Source organism: Eleginops maclovinus, chromosome 22 (assembly GCF_036324505.1).
Source record: "Eleginops maclovinus isolate JMC-PN-2008 ecotype Puerto Natales chromosome 22, JC_Emac_rtc_rv5, whole genome shotgun sequence".
In the NCBI taxonomy this organism is placed as follows: domain Eukaryota; kingdom Metazoa; phylum Chordata; class Actinopteri; order Perciformes; family Eleginopidae; genus Eleginops; species Eleginops maclovinus.
Window position 1 is genome coordinate 3,572,992 of NC_086370.1, and position 18,330 is coordinate 3,591,321.

Below are 18,330 nucleotides of genomic sequence, written 5' to 3' on the forward strand. Positions count from 1 at the left end.
ATGGTCCTTGTTGGAATAAATACATAAAGAAAAAGAAAAAAGAAACAGACTTTATTAACACTCCATGGGTTTGTTTCCAGCTCCTCGACAAGCTGTTAGGAAACGTAGCCATTTAACAATCGTATTCTCAGGGAACATCCTGGATGCTCTGAGGTTTAATTCACATTTTAAAGATGCATTACGCTGCATTTTTTAAATAATCGCAATGAATAAATTACTCTCTGTTAATTATTAGGCATTTTATAGAGTTTCTAGTTCTGCTGAGCCCAAAACATTAGGGCTCAAGGCATTTTCTCCTCACAGATTCACAGGGGTATATATTCCACAAACAAAAGTGGTTATGGTTTAGTGCAGTCACACTCTGAACCCACATGCTCAATCACACAAAACATGCCTGGTGTGAAATGGCTTGTGAAGAACATCTAGGAAGATAAAAAGATCAAACTGCTAAATTTCCTGTGAACTGTTCTGTAGTTATTGTCAAGCACACAGCCTGAAGTCAAATGTTGTTTGTGTTAGTCGGTGAAGTTGGGAGGTTTGTGGCCTCAGTCTGTTTTGGTTTGGATGAGTCTGTGTAATACTTTCAAGTTTATTGGCCCCTTTCATAGTTTCACCTGTTTTTTTAAACTAGAATTACATGCCTGAATTCATGTGAACTACATGCCTGCACTACATGACAGCCAGCTGCATGTGTGTCTGTGAACCCTGAAGCTTCATTGAAAGCTATATTTCATGCAAAGCATTCACCAATCCATGAAGTAAACATGCAAATCTCACTGTAACAATCTCAGACCTCATCAGTCAACATAAAGTCTCTTCCAATATTCCAGCGGCTCTATTGGAGTCAGCAGATTTCCAGAACATGTCACTTTCAGTTCAGTTTCTTAGCTCGCTTGCTTTGTGTGGTTTTAGACAAAAATATTGTGTCTAATTCCATTTTGCCAATTGAACAATCCACACACAGAAGGGAGAAACATGAGATGACACACACCAACTACCACTCAAATTGTGGCAGCCATAAGAATGTGTATATTTAATATAAAACAAACGTTGAGTATGAGAATTCACCCGATAAAAAATGGAAACTAAAAAAAATCAATTTTCTTTCTTTAAAAACATTCAGTCCACAACTCCTGCCACCCGGGTCCAAGATATACTTGGAGTTTAGATAGTAGACACTTTCCATTCAGTTTATTTTTTAGCTGAAAGAAAAGCTAGGTCCTCGTTATAGAAATAGAAGATTAGTTTTCACAGATTGCATTTAGGCAAATTGTTCTTTTGCTCCCCCACAAAAATGTAATTGGTCAATACTAGTTGGACTACAAACACCCTATAAATGGAAATCGACAAGCTGCTGCTAAATCTTGTCCTCTGTTGTTTACATATCCTGCTTTTAAACATATATGTTTTTATAGATTATATGGAAATAGTTGATCAGTTATTCAATCTTAAAACAATCAGAAGTTGCAGTCATAGGTTGACATTCAGAAAAAGACAAAAGCTCACCATGGGGCAGTCCAGTTGTGTCCGATAATGGGCACAGTGGCGTTAGGGACCAGAGCTGCTGTATTTATGGTGCGCTGGCCCTTTAAGACAGCCCGTGTTTCCATTGGCACAGTGACGTCAGAGCAGTGAAGGACTCCAGCCTATCCTCTCCAAACAGTGAAGGCAATGGTCCTGGCAGAGAGTCCTGCTTTCGGAGGGAGACTTTTACACTGTACGAAAGCTAAGGGAAACACTCGTCGCTGATATGAACCAGAGCACTCGGGCACTCACCGTGGATTAAAACGGAAACTTTTACGATGGCTCTGAAGGTGAAAAAGTAGCACAAGAAGCTAACCGCCGCCGCCAACGGACCTTCCCCTGCAAAGCAACTCCTAGTAGATGCACGGCCACTGCTGAAAAATATGCTCCAGCCGAGCCGCCTGAACCCCGGCTTCAGCAGCAGATTCCCCGCGTTATAACCAGTTTTGTGAGACATTTTCCGGGCTTCTGTTTTTATTTTTCCCTCCGCTCCTATCCTATAAAGTCTACTGTACGAGACCCACCTGCGAGAGATCATTATGGCAGGGAAGCTGACAGCAGCGCAGGGAACAGGAATACTGCTGGTGACAGCCAACGTCGGGTCTCTGTTCGAGGATGTGAGTTTTTCCCTTGATACACACTGTCTCACACTGTTGTCTGTTCACGCCAATGTTGTGTACTTGGTTTTTATTCATTCGGTTGTCTTCATGTTATGCTTAAATAACGTAACTGGTCACGACTCGTGGTGTGTGTGTCAGGTCGGCAGCCCAAACACAAACCCGCCACGCACTAACACATGGGCCTCACACAACCATATAAACAAATATATGTGTATCAGTTAAAGCTATGCATTGCCCCATTGTTTCTCTCATGAGGATTGATCATAGTCTAATGCTGCAGTATAGGCTACTCATAATGTTCTATGATCCAGTGTTGGGCAAAGGTAAACAGTACTGCATTGGGTATGCAGTAGCAGTATACCTACAGTATGCAGAGGACACCCACCTTTTTGGTGTGATGTGAATCTGAAAGTAAAACCAAGTCAAGTGAGATTTTCTGAGGAATCCTAAATGCACCACTGTAAAAGTGGTGCAAGTGAGACTTTTCTTTTTTACACAAGAATCAGAATACCTTTTTTCTTCCCACAAAGGGAACATTTTCAGCAGACGTAAAGAGACACAAATAGCAAAGTTTTAATCAAGAGGCATGCATAAAATGTGAATGGTAAAATTATAAATCACACAAATTACTATTGTGTATGGCCCATTATTTCTCTCATGATTACAGATCATATGTGCAGGATAATGATAATGTTCTATGATCCAATGCTGGGCAAAGGTAAACACTACTGCATTGGGTGTGCAGTAGCAGGACACCCACCTTTTAGTGTAATGTGGATCTGTTTGTTTGTAAGTTAAGCCACATTTATGCAAGTTAAATTCGTTTTATTAGGAATCCCAAATGCACCACTTTAAAGGTGTTAAATAAGTGTATATATTTGTGGTTGCTTGACAGAATGAATATTTTTGCTTTTCACTGCATCACAGGAAATGCAACACGCGATACTAGCTCATGCTTACACCCTCTTCATCATGACAGGGCTGCCCTACAACCTCTCGCATACAGGAGTAGGGTTTTCCTAAAGTAGACGGTGTGATGAGTACATACACTCACCAACATCCTATTTACATCTTTATGAGAACAAGCCACAATTAAATATTTACTCTAGATAAAGCCACTTTGCTTTGCCGAAGAAAGGAAAGGCATGTTCTGTGGAAAAATAGGTGTGTCAGGCCTCTTAAGGAGTGTCTGTGCAGGTTGTTGAATGATATCTCAGGTCGGAATGCATTTGGACTCCTTTCTTTTGTATGTCAGGCTGTAAATTGAAACCTAATGATACTACAATATAATGGAAACTAAAAGTTACTTTTTAATGCTTCAAGTTCATTTGCTGTTGTGTCACTTTCAGTATTGTGTCAATACAGAGTCCCCCTCTTCCTCCCTCTTTTCACTCGTGTGAAGAGCTGATCCAAAACATGAGGGAAGAGCGTCTCCCTCGCTGGAGTAAGCCTATTAATAGCCTGCCTCTCTCTCAAAAGCGGCACGCTTTTGGCGTCTTGTGGATCTTTTTTTAATTTTTTTTTACCAGACTTGTGACAGATGGAGCCAAAATGGGCATTAGAGCATGTTTTGGTCATATCTATGCTCGTATATATTATCTGTGGTCTGAACTGTGTTGACATACCTTATGATGCATGAGTTCTATTTCTGCTATTAAGTCCATTGTAGATAAGTGTCATGACGACATAGCCTGAATTCAAGATACCATATGAAATGCATCAGGCCTTCTAAGGCTGATGGTATATCCCCATATCCTCTCACAGAGTTTCATCTCTGAATGGAATATATGGTGTTTACTTAACTTATTGCTAAACCGATTACGTTGCTCCAGACTCCGTGTTTACAGCCCTTACACATGTAAACACACTCTTTACAGCCTCAACATGCAGTTGTGGTGTATTTCAACAAAGAGAGCTACTCCGCAAGTATTGATTATAGCATTTGATGTAAAATACAGAGTTTTTCCCTTGAAGGTGTAGGTGACCCGAGTATAAACGGGATAAGATGGCTGTGTGGACCAATACGTTTCAATATGTGTTTTCTGCGTTACCATACGTTATTTCTCTGGGAGTTTGCGTTTGAGAAAGAATGATTCAGATAGTGTGCAGTGAGTGAGCCATTGGACACAAGTTAGTTTTATGCTAGATATCAAACTGTTGCCTTGTGATACGTTTTTGCGTTGGAATGGGTGCTTTAGATATGAGAAAGAAAAGTTTTCCCTTTCTGCCTACTTTAAAAACACGTCCTTTTTTAAACATTAAAGCAAATGTTTTGCAACATCCTGTTTTATCAAATACAACAAACTTCCACAAAAAAGAGCTCAGTAGCTTCTGCTGTACTAAAAACATACAATCTGGTAGATTTAAAACAAATGTATAATTCACACAGTACTGTTGTTGCAGTTTGATGTCGTAGTGTGCCTTTCCCCATTAACACTGTTATTTGTTCATACTGAAACAATCTATAATCCATAGTTCTGATTTTCAAATACACGCATGTAGCCTGTAATTCAAACTGATCCCTTGAAATCCTCTTTCTGTGGTCACAGTGTCCTTTGGCCAATTATATTTCTCTCTGACTCCAGTTATGAGATATTATTTGAGCAACATTTAATGCGAAAGACAAACAGTCATCCTATTGTTCAACTCATTTTCTGTTTGTTAGCTCTCCCAGCCATCCTCAGGGAATCTCATTATGACAGCAAACATTCCACGTTGGAAACATCAAGACTGAACCATTATTTCTTTTTGTTGAGTTTCTCATGCAAACTCTGTTTCTGAAGTAAAGTCCCCCCTCGCAATGACAGCTCTAGAAACAGGGCTAGGTTCTGTGTCAGAATAGCTCCTTCACTGAGCGCCGGCGTCCTTTTTTCAATTGTTTCCAATGAGGAGAGCGTATGCCATTGCATGGGTGCTTTACTAGTGCCTTTCTGCCAAAAAAGATATATAGGGCCTAAGGTTTTTAATGGTAACCTAATTAAATAGAGCAGCATGTAGTCATGCAGATCACGTTCCCAATTTGCTTTAAGGGTCTTTCAATTACTTTATTGTAAACTTATACTATAGTTCTGTTCCCATCTGTTGCAAAAAAACAAACAAGACATTTAAGCGGACGTACATTGACTTTGCTCCCTTGCTTGAAAGCATTACATTGCATCCATTCAGCAAATGCCTCCTGCAGCGCTTTCGCTCAGTGCTGAACTAATTAAGATAATGTGTTGTCCCCGTAGGTCACTTGGACACAAAAACATGGGAATCTTCTGAAGTTTCTGATGAATTATTGCTGCCCACAGTATGTTACACGTTGACTTTGTACTGAAACAGTACGTGCAAAACTACCCCACTGCCTGTGTGTGAAGATGGAGCTTAAACATGCTCCCATCATCAGTATACATTAAGTCCTCCCAAGTCTCAGGATACTTACTCCCACAGGCTTGGACTTATTATCCGCTCCCATCCTGGGAACGCACTGCGGGATTCCCACGGGTTCAGCCTGTAGTATGCAGTCACCGTAGATGGATGAAGCTTAATAATGATTTGCTAAACTTTCAATAGTGGTAAGTTATCATGCCTGCTAAATGCCATCACTCAAAAAATCATAATATGGAAGGTGATCAATAATTATTGATACCAACAAATTTGATTCAGCAAGAATTTAAAAAATGTATTATTTAAAATGAAATGATGTGCGATAAGGATCATTGTGTCATTTTAAAATGTTATTTATGATCATTCTTACAAAACAACGATATTTGATTTAGTCTGTAGAATAATACTTGTATGCCAGGATGATCTATGCAGCAGCATATAATATTTACACATCTTTTTCCTGTAACAAATTAGTGTTTTGAATATCGCACTAGCCCAAATTGCGATTTTAATTAATTGTGCAGCCATATTCAGGACATCACTTCAATTCCAGGTTGGTTGTTGCAGCAACGTTAAGCACAGGTGATGTAGGTGATGATGAAGTCTCTACATTAGTTAACCCAGTTGACCTCTGAGTGGAAACTCATGGCAGAATGTGGGCAACATGTTCAGGGAGTGTTTTCCTTTCGCCCTCGGTTTGTTTGTTCGGGTGGACACCCTGCTGGCTGGACTAAGGTGTCACCAAACAACGGAATCCAGTTATTTTGAAATATTGTACCACCCAAAAACCTCTTTCCCATACAAGTCATCCGCAGATTTGGTCACACTGTTATAAACAACACTCCAGTTGATTGTGGTGAAGTTTTAGGATTACTGCAAATGTTAGGGCTCCACTCCATTTAAATATCTTTCTAGTAGACCAATAGTTGCCAATTCAGGCGATTAGTCTACTAATCATCGCACGTATGATTAAATTATGATTATTCATATCATTTTTTTCCCTCCCAAAATGGTTTCAGTTTCAAAGCCTGATAGAGAACATTATACAGGTTATACGTGGAATCGGAGGGGACTTTTTGGCTGCAGAGTTTGCATGTCTCCTTGTGGGACTCATCCTTTACGTGCTCAGAAAGATCCACACTTTGGATTTCCTGCCCGACAAAATGACCTTAATGAACAAAACATCTAAATGAAGTCTGACGGTTTTTTTTCGGCTGACGTAACAAAGCAGAGCACTGACAATATGCGTCTCAGCAGACATTGAATTTCTCATTTCATTTGTTCAGAATTACTATAAATGATAGGTCTATATATGGTGATACAATGCTAGGCCTGAGTCACTGCTGCTGTTTTTCTCCGAGTCTGAAGAACACACGTTGTCGGGGATAATTAAGATCCATGTTTTGTTATAAAGCTGCCTTTCGGGAAGCAGAGTTTGCATGTCACCTTAAGGGGCTCATCATTTACATGCTCAGAAGGATCCACACTTTGGATTTCCTGCTTGACAAAAATGAACTTAATGACCATGCACATCTAACAAAACGTTAGTCATTCTATTAGGTTTTAAGGTCATTTGGATGATTATAGGGATAATATCTTAAAGTTTCTTATCAATCAACCCAACAAAGAACAAAACAAAGTTAACTTCTTTGTTAAATTAGTCCGGAGAGAAAAAGCTATTGGTGTGATTTGTGTGTCCTGGACCGCTGTGTGATCTGAGGTAACTGGCTTGTTGACAGAGATCATATCACGAAATCAGGAGGTTTTCCAATGGAAGGCTCAGTTGGATTATCTGAAAATCTGATAACAATCTGACACACTCCAACTCTCCTGCCAGTTTTTTATTCCCGATGGATGTGTGTGTTTGCTCTGCTTTCCAGGAATCTGCATATTATCCTAATGACGGCTTTCAATCTCCAGTTCTCTCATTGCAAAACAAACTGTCTTTCATTGATTACCAACACTGTTTTTGATTACCTCTCTTTAGCCAAGCCAAGATACCAATATGTTGAGGCAATAGATTTCTATGAATAGCCCCTTAAGTGTGGGTTTCCAATTTATTTTTCATTATGTGTCTCCCTCTCCTATCCACTGACAGCTCATTAGCTCAGGCTATCACAGCCCGGACCGCCAGAGCTGCCATATTTACACTACTAAAGATAGCACAGCGCAGGAAAAAATACCTTTCTGACTCAGTGTCCTGAAAACTGGAAGCAGGGCATATAAAAGCTTCCATTGTTTAGTTTTCAATGACCATTTCACAGTGTGTGTGTGTATGGTTGTGAAGAATCTGAGGTACCCCTCTGCATCTCATTAAGGAGCAGTACAGTTGTATTTTCCCTGTGAACATGTGAAGATGTTGCTGCAGCCAGCATAGAAGCTATATTTAGCCATTAGTCACATGGTAGTGAATTCCCTAACTGAATAATGTAATTGAGCATCCAGGATGTGTATTTATAGTGTTGCAGAGTAGTAGTGCAAATATGTGATACCAGACATTGTGGTTAGCACAGAGGAAACAAACAATGGGAGTATGTCTTTATTTTCAATATCAAGTTTCTTCTCTGTGTCCGGCTTTTTTGGCTCAAGTGTTATGAGGAGAAGCTGAACGGCCGAGACTGTGACTAAATGCTTCATCTGACAGCTTGAGTTTGTGTTTCTTCCTCTGCCAAAGCCTGTTCCAGTGTATTGCTGCAGGAGTGGAAAAGTTTATAAAAAGAAAGATCAGATGACGCTATTTCGTTTTTCCCCCGCTCCCCGTCCTGTCATAACACGGAATTATAATTTCAAAAGGAAAAGATGTTGTGAAAGGGCTGAAAGTCGCATCCACCAGGCGACAAAAAGTCAGAATTGTAAGTATAACATATTCTTTCCCAGTGTCTAGCTTCCTACAGTGACAGTAAAATATCTAGTAATGAATTGCTATGTGTACGTCTGGCTCTCAGTAAAACCATTACAATTGTTCATATTTAAACACACATTGTTTACATCACAAAACATGTTTTTAATATTCCCTTAATATATGATTGTTCAACAAAGTGTAAACAGTAGATGACTATAATTTAATAGTGTTATTATAAAACATTACAAAAGGATTAGTGGTCCTCCTTGTGTTACACATTGTGTGTCGGATTGATAAGCTGAAGCAAAGTCCTTCATTTTGTTAGGACGACATCTCTGTGGTACAATATCATTTATGTTCCAATCTTTAGTCAGACAACATAGAATATTAATGGTGTATTGGTAGATTTGTTCATGTTGCACTGTCTTAAGCCCATTATATTTAAAACACATGTTGTATCATTGCTATTTAAACCACATGTGTGAAAGATGTTACCACAGCTGAGATGGTGTTCAAAGACTGTTTCTCATGGGTGCTCCAGACGCTAGGCATTCTCCACATTGTTTTCTTTTTAGAAATGTAGCAAACAATAGGAGATGATCCGTGCCAGACGCGTTCACATTCACTGGAAATTCTACGTTTGTTTGAGTCCAGGTATGACGTCTGAATAGAGTGCGCAGGCGGCAGGACATGACGCGACCAGAGTGGGGTAGTTGATTTGTAATTTGGTCATAAACCAACATGTCTTGTGCCATTGCTTGAAGTCTATTGGATTTCGTAGTCGGCCCTTACTCAAAGGTTTTCCTGAATCACATTGTCCCTACATTTGCATATTTCCGTTGATGTGTCAAACCCTGCTCTTTCACCCTTTGGTGTTTGTTTTCTTCTGGTCTCACGCCAGCTGTGATAGAAACCGCATCAACACGTCTACTTGCAAATTCTTCGGATAATGACCAACTCTAATCAAACATTCGTTCAATCAGACTTTACACATATTTTGTACTAAGGAGCACGGTAAAGTTTTTAAAGAGCTGGTTTAAAGTTATTGGTAATTCAGGATTTGAATCATAAATACTTTATTAGTCCCACAGCAGGGAAATGTACATCTATGGCGCTATAGAGTGCTCCCGGTGATCATTTCAGGGTTACAGTTCATGTGTAAAAGGGGCTCAAGTCTTTAAGGAAAGCCCAGCAGCTGACTCTGCACAGAGTCAAGTACCCCACAGCCACTCCAGCTTGTCAGCGGGGGTGAAAGTTGAGGCTCCTCTTATGAGAGGTAAGCCCCAGTGTCTGCGTCACTATGGGTTCTGGGTTTTCTTCACACAGCCAATCGCTGTCATAATGGAATGGCTGCCGGACTCCCTGTCTTGTTACAGCCTGTCACTGTAAAAGCTGGACATCATTCAACTAGAAAGCTTCCACAAAATGTCAAACAAGATGATTAGGTAATCCAAAGGGGTAATAACTCCTATTAAAAATCTCCTTTGATGTCACCACTTTCATGACCAGCTAGTTTGCTGGTTGTTTTGGTGCTTTTATTTTTTAGCCTTCATGTGAATTAATTTGAGGAAACCAAAAGATTCATTCCATCCAGTAGTGGGAATTCTGCAATAAAACAAAAGGACAAATACTTATACGGAGAAACTGCTCAAAGAAAAAGGAAGAAGAAGAAGATGATGGACCTTTATTAAAAAAAATAATGGTTTTCTGAGAGTTGTGAGGCAGGAGTTGATGGTAGAAATACGTCTGTTGAATAAAATGTGAAGACCTTTTGTCCTTTTTGTTCCTTACTAAAAGAGAGAAAGGTAAACTCAAGGTAGACAATTTTACATTAGCCTATAAAATCACTCATAACTGAATGAAATGATGTGCAAACCTGATAATATAGAGCCAACTGGGAGTAAACGGCACAGAGAAAATGAAAGTTCCCGGCTGGCTGGTGTGTTATAGTGCTACCCCAGCTATTAGTCCTTGCATCACCATACTCCCAGAACAACATATTCTGTGGTAATGACAAGACATTTTGCTGTGCCAATCTCTCAAGTGACTGGAACTTCATTTGTTTAAATTTTTACTTCAAACTCATTAAGTTTTTGTCTGGCAATACTTGCTTGGATTGCCTCATTTGCTATAAGGGATTGGAAATGTAGGATTGTCGTTGGCATTGTACATGTGTCTCGGTTAGTCCTGGATGTTTGAGCTTCCCTGACATCAGATGCACCTGATGTCGGATATCTTGCTGTTTTTAACTGATAATATGGTTGCACCCATTTCCAAAACTACAGAACTGAAGATATTCTGCAGATGTTCATAATTCCCTAAAAGTTATCCTAGTGCCCTCATCCTCTGTTTCATTAGTGCAGATCACATTTGTCCTTAAGTCATCCTTTTATTTATAATTATTTATTCCTAGAGCATCTGACACATGGAAATACATTATTGAAGGTAGAGTTTACTGTATCCTCCGGCCTCCTGTTCTTACCTTTTTGGTGCATCAAGCTTTCGTGGCTCTTTTTAGGAGCCGGTTCTCCCAGGTGCTGAGTCAGGTCAGCATGCCCCAGAACAGAGTCTGCTCAGGCCCGAACTAGCATAGGTGTGAAAATGATCATTTTGCTGATGCTGAAAACCATCTGTCCCCCCCGTCAGGCCTGAGCTGTTGAGCCTTACAGGAAAAATAAGCAGTCACTCACTGAACCAGACAGGAACGTTTATAGTGTGGGTGTCTCGGGGGAAATGACGCACTCGCAGACATATATGTGGATCTGGAGACATATAACATGAGACAGGGACTTTACTGTGGGTCGACACGGCCAACTTTTTCCAGAGTTCATTGACCCTCCTTGCTCAGGAGGATTTGATAGTGTGTGTGTGTGTGTGTGTGTGTGTGTGTGTGTGTGTGTGTGTGTGTGTGTGTGTGTGTGTGTGAGTGTGTGTGAGAGAGAGCAGAGCAGGACAATAACCAGCCAGGCCCCATTGGGCCCAGATAAGGAACTGGGATAAGGGTGGGAGTGTCGACAAGTGAATCTTGGGTTGAATCCAAAAGCTATAAATATCCAGGATGGGAAAGCCAGAGGGGGACACCCAGCACCCATCGTACTGAAGCGCTCAAGGACTCATTCATAAGATTCCCTGAAGACACAACAGTGGGGGTTCAGTACCCCATTAAATGCACATAGAGAGACATAGAGTAGTACAATCAAACTGATTCAGTGGAAGCATCAAATTATTATATCTGGTTGTTGTCCTTAAGGCACATTTAAGGGCCTGTATTAGAATTAGTCTACTTAGAGCTGATCTGTAAAACTTAAAAAAATCAGGCCAGCAAACCACTTGAAGTCTTGTGTTTATGACAGATGTGCTCTTAATTCTATGGGAAATGAGTCAGTCAGTGTGAAAAAGCATCAAAAAATGGAGAAGGAGAAAGGAGAAAAATAAAGTCTTGCACAAAACTGACCAAATATTCCACTAACAGGGAGTCAAGTCAGACGCAAAAGTACAGAGGACTTTAAAGTACTATTTATGTGTATTATTTGATTCTTACTGTAGATTTTGGAGCCATGCTGCCTGGGGGCCATGAGGCTTCAGCAGCAGTTGCTACATCCATACATGAGGAATGTTAGTTGACATGCAGGGAGAATTAACCTGAAGGAGTTGTCTATCTCTCTGGTATTTCCCTAGCCTTATCTCCAAGTCCTGACATGTCTGGCTGATTTGTCATTTATTGCATTTGAGGATGGAAGTGGTGTGGTTAGTGGATGTTGAGTGCAGATTGGTTCATTGATTTTAACTTGAATTGCACAAAGAACATCCGTTAGTCTTTCTCTTTATTTTAGCTGTCTTGTATTGGATCTGCTGCTGAGATCAGATACTGTATTATAATATCCTTCTGCTGTTAACACAGTTTGTGGGTTGAGCACTTACGTATGTTTGTTTTGCAGTATCAGATCACATTCTGTTTCCATGCATTACATTTCGACTCATCTTTTAAAGTTCTCCCAGATCACCCCAAAATCTCTCTTGACTGTTGTTTTGTGTTAAATGCGTTAGATTGGGAGATTATGCGTTAATGGGTTTCAATAGTAGATACCTTCAAATATTGTGACTGCATCCCAGCAGTAGTGGAAAGAAAATCAAACCAAAACATGAACTTTGTATGAGGTTTAGCAAAGTATTTTATGGTAAGTAGTGTTGCCATACAGATATGAGAGCAGTGTTTCCGTTAGCCGGTATTAATCCAGACTTTGATTGGAAGAATATGTAAAGATCCGGCAAACACAATTTAAAGTGTATTAAAAATGGTCTGAATAGACAAGTCGGCACCAGCTGCTCTCATCGATGCTGCAACCGCGCAACAAGAAGCGCTAGCTTTCACCGTAGTGCTGCCCTGAGGGAAACATTATATCTGTTGTTTGCATTAGAGGCGACCACGGCGCTAAGGCTCTTTCCTTTTCAACTTTTTTCTGCGCAGGGAGGAAACACACCTCTCCACGAGCACAGATGGAGGAGGATTTAACATAAAGAAGTTACCGCAATATCGATTCAAATAATGTAGCCTAATTGGTTTATTGAAAACATTTGAATATATTGAAGTGGTGGTCATTTATGAATATGAACTCTATATCGTGCCTCGTTCATGGACACATAGTTAAGTTATGCAACAGCGACTACACTACAGAAAACGCTGGAAAGCGGCTTTTTGCGCTCGTTCCCTGGTGACCTTTCTGATGTGCCGATTCTTGCTGGAGAGACTTAATCGACAGCGGTTACTTAAACTTTAAAGTAAGTTACAACCTTTGGTGTCACAGGTGCAGGCCTATATTTCTAAACAATCATAAAACTCGACATGCCTTGATGATGTCATTCTTTCTGTTTTTAAGCTTAACAATATGCACAGATAATATATGAGCCAAATATGTCCCATTTGTCCTATAATTGACATCTTACCGGTGACGTTGACTGGCACAATGGTTTTATGGAAACTGTATGAGAGGAATACATTTAAAAAAGAGTTTCCAAACCAGTACTTGGAGATGTGAGTGTTTTAATCTCCACTGTAAGCTGTTTGATGTGTTGTACAGGAAAAGTTCTGTCTGCAAGATGACCTTTTACAAAGCTTCTTCTGTACTTTTTATCAATCTCTCTGGTTTAAAGTGACCAATGTGGGTTTTTGTTCGAAGGCTTTTCTTGGTAAGAATAACACAAGAGCTATGATCTTCTCTAAGAACACATTAGCAGTCCAGAATGTTGGGCAGTTTGCAGAAAGAGGTTTCTGTTTCTATGTTTTTGTAATGGTGTGTCATGAAAGTGTTGGTATTTATACCTGGAACTCGTTGCACAGTTTATGTGGAGTACTTAAGCTTGTGTGAGCTGTTTGTCAGAGGAATCTGGCTCACTTTTATCTTGTATGTGTGTCCTTTAAAAAGTCTGCTTAGGAACAGCAGGCTTTCTGTCCGCTTAGGTTTTTTAATCTATGATGCAATTCTACTTGATTTGCATAGATGTGTAGTGATGACGTCAGTCTCACATGCATCTTGCTCTATCAGAAACTGAATAATGCTAGAAGTACTTTTCCATCTCCATAGAAGCGAAACGTCTTGAATAAAAAAGCTGTGGCCCGTTGTGTCGCAGAAGCATGACCTAAAGATCACTCTCTCTGCCCGTTACACCAAAAAGCTCTTATCACCAGCAGCTACAGGGGTTGTTCAGAAAAAGGGAGGCATAACACATCACGTGTCTGGTCAGTTTGGATGAATGTAATGCTTTGCTGACTTTATTTTCTCTGGGATATCTCCCAGCTTGTTGCAATTGAATAATTGGGTTTAACATAAACGTTTTTGAGGGATCTGTTCCATATAATGTGCTTTCTCTTTACAACTTAAAGGATAACTTTGATATTCTTAAACCTGGACGTGTTTTTCCATGTATCTGTCTCACTATGGTGCCATCCATATTTGATCATTCTCTACAGTAATCGATTACGGCATCCACACCCTCAACATACATCCATAAAATCTGCTTGTTTTTTCAACTGACAAGCTCAAATAGTTATTGGATAACATCATGGACCCGACCCTAAAGACAAATAAATTGTTTCTTTACCTTTCACTTGAACCGTCTGTTTGATATTCTGTCATGTTCCTCTCACCAGAAAACATAAATGGAAACTTTAGTAAGACTTGGAGAAAAACCAGAAGACAACCCTAACCTTTATCTTTTCTTTTATGCTTTCAAATGATTTCCATCCTAAGAGTTCAGCCCCAGTGTTAAAAAGTATCTTATTTCAGAATAAATTTGGCAGATTTAAAGTCTTAAACCAACCCTTACCCACTAACATAAATGTTCTACAATTAGAATTTCTTTATTAGCAAACATTAACATGTCTCTCCTCTTGTCTAAATGATTCCCTGTCAGACATGTTGCAGGACAAGGACATAGTGCGTATTATACCCTGTTCAAATAGTTGATCCCTAATCTGGTCAGAAACAAACTGTCTTGGCTATTCTTGACTATTTGGTGTCATCCCATACAGACAGAAGTTCCTAAATGTTGTTGCTTCTCCAGTGAGACATTTTCTTGGGTGTCTTTGTGTAGATGACCCTTCTTCTTCCTGTTTCACGTCATCAACTGGTCCACCTGTTCACCGTGAACGCCCCGGACCATGGTGCAGGGCAAGTGTTAAATGAGTTTCAGTATATAAATCCCATGAAAAAGGCTTCTCCAGCTGGGATTCTTCCTCTCTATTTTAACTCCCTTTATCCCCGGCAGAGACCTCTACTCTCCCCAGTTCCATTTTGTCTTCTCCCCATATGCTCTCAGCCTCACATATGCAGTAGGACGGGTGTTTGTTTAACCCTAAGCCTTTGATGGAGAGTGCTTATTGTCTCTGGTCCCTCTACAGTCGGTGGGTGAACATTTCCCAGCTAAGGCAATTGTTTTCTTTCCACCGTGGCCCCAGCCTGAAAAAGTACCTGTCGGTCTGGACAACTCATTAAGCAGGGCCTGGTACAGATTTACTAAGCTCATGACTCTACTTTTCCTCTGGCCTCTTGTTTTTTTCCCTGCTATGGAGTCAAGCTGTGGGTGGGAGTACCTGGATGGTTTTACTGTTTGCGGTGCTTCCAAAAATATTGGGTGTGATTTGGGCATGAATATACATTTTTGGTGAAGAAAAAAGCATGTTCATGCATAAATCAGAGTGATACATTACCCAAAAGTACATCTTCCATCACCCAGAACTATGTCTGGTTTCTTTCAATAACTTGTTAAGTCAGAATGGAAAACTCCCTCCCAAGGGAAATCAGTATTTGACTGTTTGACACCCTCTGGTTCCCTACTTAAGGCAAGCCAAGATTTACGCTGAACAGATAACACAGTAATACCACTGAAATAGCTCCTGTGTTGTCACATGGCACTCATTTATTAAACTCAAGAAAGCATTGTGTGGAATACTCCCCATGTGTTCTCTGTAGTACCTGGTTATCTCTTCTAATGACCATTGCATGCTGTTGTTCTGCATTCAACCGTGCACGTTGTTTTCTTTGCTCAGCTGCACAGAGGGGGGGTGGGTATCAAGTGTTAATCCTCAGAAAGCTGCTGTGGTGTTGGAGCTTGGCGTCTGCTTTAATTACTGCATCATTAGTCCTCCCCCTCTCGGCCTCAGTTCTGGAGAAAATGAGAGAGCAGAACAGCTGGAATTTTATATTTGTATCGAATCCCTGCACATCAGATTAATGCTGCATTGCAAAACACTCAGAACCTTTAAGAAGAAGATATGCTTTATTCATCCCTTACAGGAATATTTCTTTGCCCACTTTGTTGTGTTTTTACATACACATTACACACAGGGCGGATGTATACATGCACAACACAGAGGATATACATGCACAAACACAACCACACACATGCAGGAGAGGTGGCAGAGTAGAGAGGCTGGCACCTCTCCAGCTAACAGATCACTCCATTTTTTTTGGTTCAATCGGGACGTGAACCGGCGAACCTTTGGACCCAAGTCCAAGCCCTTACAGACTAAGCCACTGCCGCACTTTTATACAAAAACTGGAAGCACCTTAGAAGTGACAATCTCTATTCTATCTTTGCACCAACATTACATATGCTCTAAGTGTACAGCGTTTTTACGTGTTCTGTATACTTTATTACAGACTCTGTAAACTCATAAAGGCACACTTTTCCTGTGAAACAACTATCCCTGTTTAATGAGGAAATTAGAATTAGTCAATTACTGCTTGTAATCATATACATTATATTTATTTGTAATTAGTAGGGGTGTAAGGGTAGAACGGTGTCACACTTAAGGATTAAGGATCATTAATAAATATATATCTGGTCTCCACTACAACTGTGCTAACGCCATTTGCTGATGAAATCCATGAGGTACGACGGAAAGCTCTCGAGGAATTCCATTAAATTGACTTTACTTAAGTATTTCTTCTCTTGATAACTCTTTCCATCCTTAGTAAAAAAAAGCCCTATGGGAATCGAAATATTTTACAATACATTTTAAAGAAGAACAGACAAGAATCCAGTTAAGAATGAAAGAAGCAGCAACAATGGTATTAGCTTTTAGACATATTTTCACACAGAACCAAGACAGAAGGTTGTGTTTAGGACGAAGTGATGTTTTTCTCAGTAAAAGGGTTAGTTTCAACTCTTTTGTTGACTGTGCTGTGTGCCTGAGTTGTGAACAGCTGGGTGGAAGTGTGACCACTCCCCACTGATTACCCCTTTGTTTCTGAAATCGTCACTGGGGCTTTGCCAATTTCCAGCGAATACTGTACGTGTGTTTTTGTGTGTGTGGTTCTGTCACTGCCTTATCATGCGTGGCCTCTGCAGAGGGTTATCACTTGGTATTCCACTAGCGACGGTAAAGTTTCCACTGCAGACAAATGGAACAATGCAGACCCTCCCTCTCTTCTCCACAACTTCTGCCTCTCCTCTGTCCGCTATATATAAACCTCAACCACAAGTATATCCTTGTCCAAGACATCCTATTATTTCTTTCTGCTGTTGCCAGAGAAGCTGTGTGACAGTGAAGCACTCAGCCTCACCCAAGTTCCCTCTTCCAGTAAGAAAAACAGCAAGAAGTTAGCGAAGGAGACAAAAATCATGTAGATAGGATGTTTTCAGGGATAGGATGTGATTTAACATGTGTAAAAGTAGCTTTTCCTGGAGATCATAAAGTTAAAGCTGGTTCAATATTACCGTATGTTTGTCCTCCTAAGTCCTTCATTTTATAGTATGTCTTGTCTTTTTCTTATATTTTATCTTTTTATTTTGCTCTCTTTTATTTGTATTTTACCTTCTTTCTAGCTTAAAAAAAAAAAAACGATAGTCATTTTATTTATCTTTTAGCACTGTCATTCATGTTTGGCCATCTGGAAAGCCCACTGAGACAAACGTGTATTGTTATATTGAGCTATATAAATAAACTTGGATTTGATTTGACTTTGCAATCTACTTTTCTATTACATAAGAGTTGCGCCGGTCAGAGTCTAGATTTGTCACCAGACCATCAAATGGTTGTTCTATTTGACCAGAAAAATGGACAGTCAGGCATCGATGTGAGTGGTCATTGAGTTGACTGGTTATAGATAAAAGGAAGAAGACTTTACACTTAGCACGTACACACACTAACACACACTTGTCTGAAGTGGTTGCCCTGGCCCGTCGCCTGCAGCCTGTCAGCGCTCCTTCAGAGAAGTGTCCATTCTTCTGTCGGGCTCCTCGGTTCTCAAAATGCCTGTCCACGTAGGAGCGGAACAGATGGTACTGTCTCCACCTTGCCTGCTTAGCTGCTTTTTTATTACCTAATTTGGCCTTGTTAAAGTGTGTAAGTAAAAATGTTAAATGTATGTTCCTGCACCAACCCTGCCTGTGTGTGTTTGTGTCAGCTGGATTTTAGAGATGTTCCAGCTTTACTGAACCACTAAAGTAGTATGACACGAATAAAATGATGTA

General features: G+C 40.2%; 1 protein-coding gene across 2 annotated transcripts in view; it reads left to right on the plus strand.

The window, feature by feature from the left end:
- Positions 1-1,646: 1,646 nt before the first annotated feature.
- LOC134858611 (inositol polyphosphate-5-phosphatase A) overlaps positions 1,647-18,330 on the plus strand; it is a 162,642-nt gene continuing 145,958 nt past the window's right edge. The window contains exon 1 of one of the 2 annotated variants that reach the window (XM_063874588.1): positions 1,647-2,141. In XM_063874588.1, coding sequence (XP_063730658.1) covers positions 2,064-2,141 — 78 coding nt within the window. In that variant the 5' untranslated portion in view covers positions 1,647-2,063. The remainder of the gene's footprint in view (positions 2,142-18,330) is intronic. The other variant, XM_063874589.1, reaches the window with a different exon arrangement.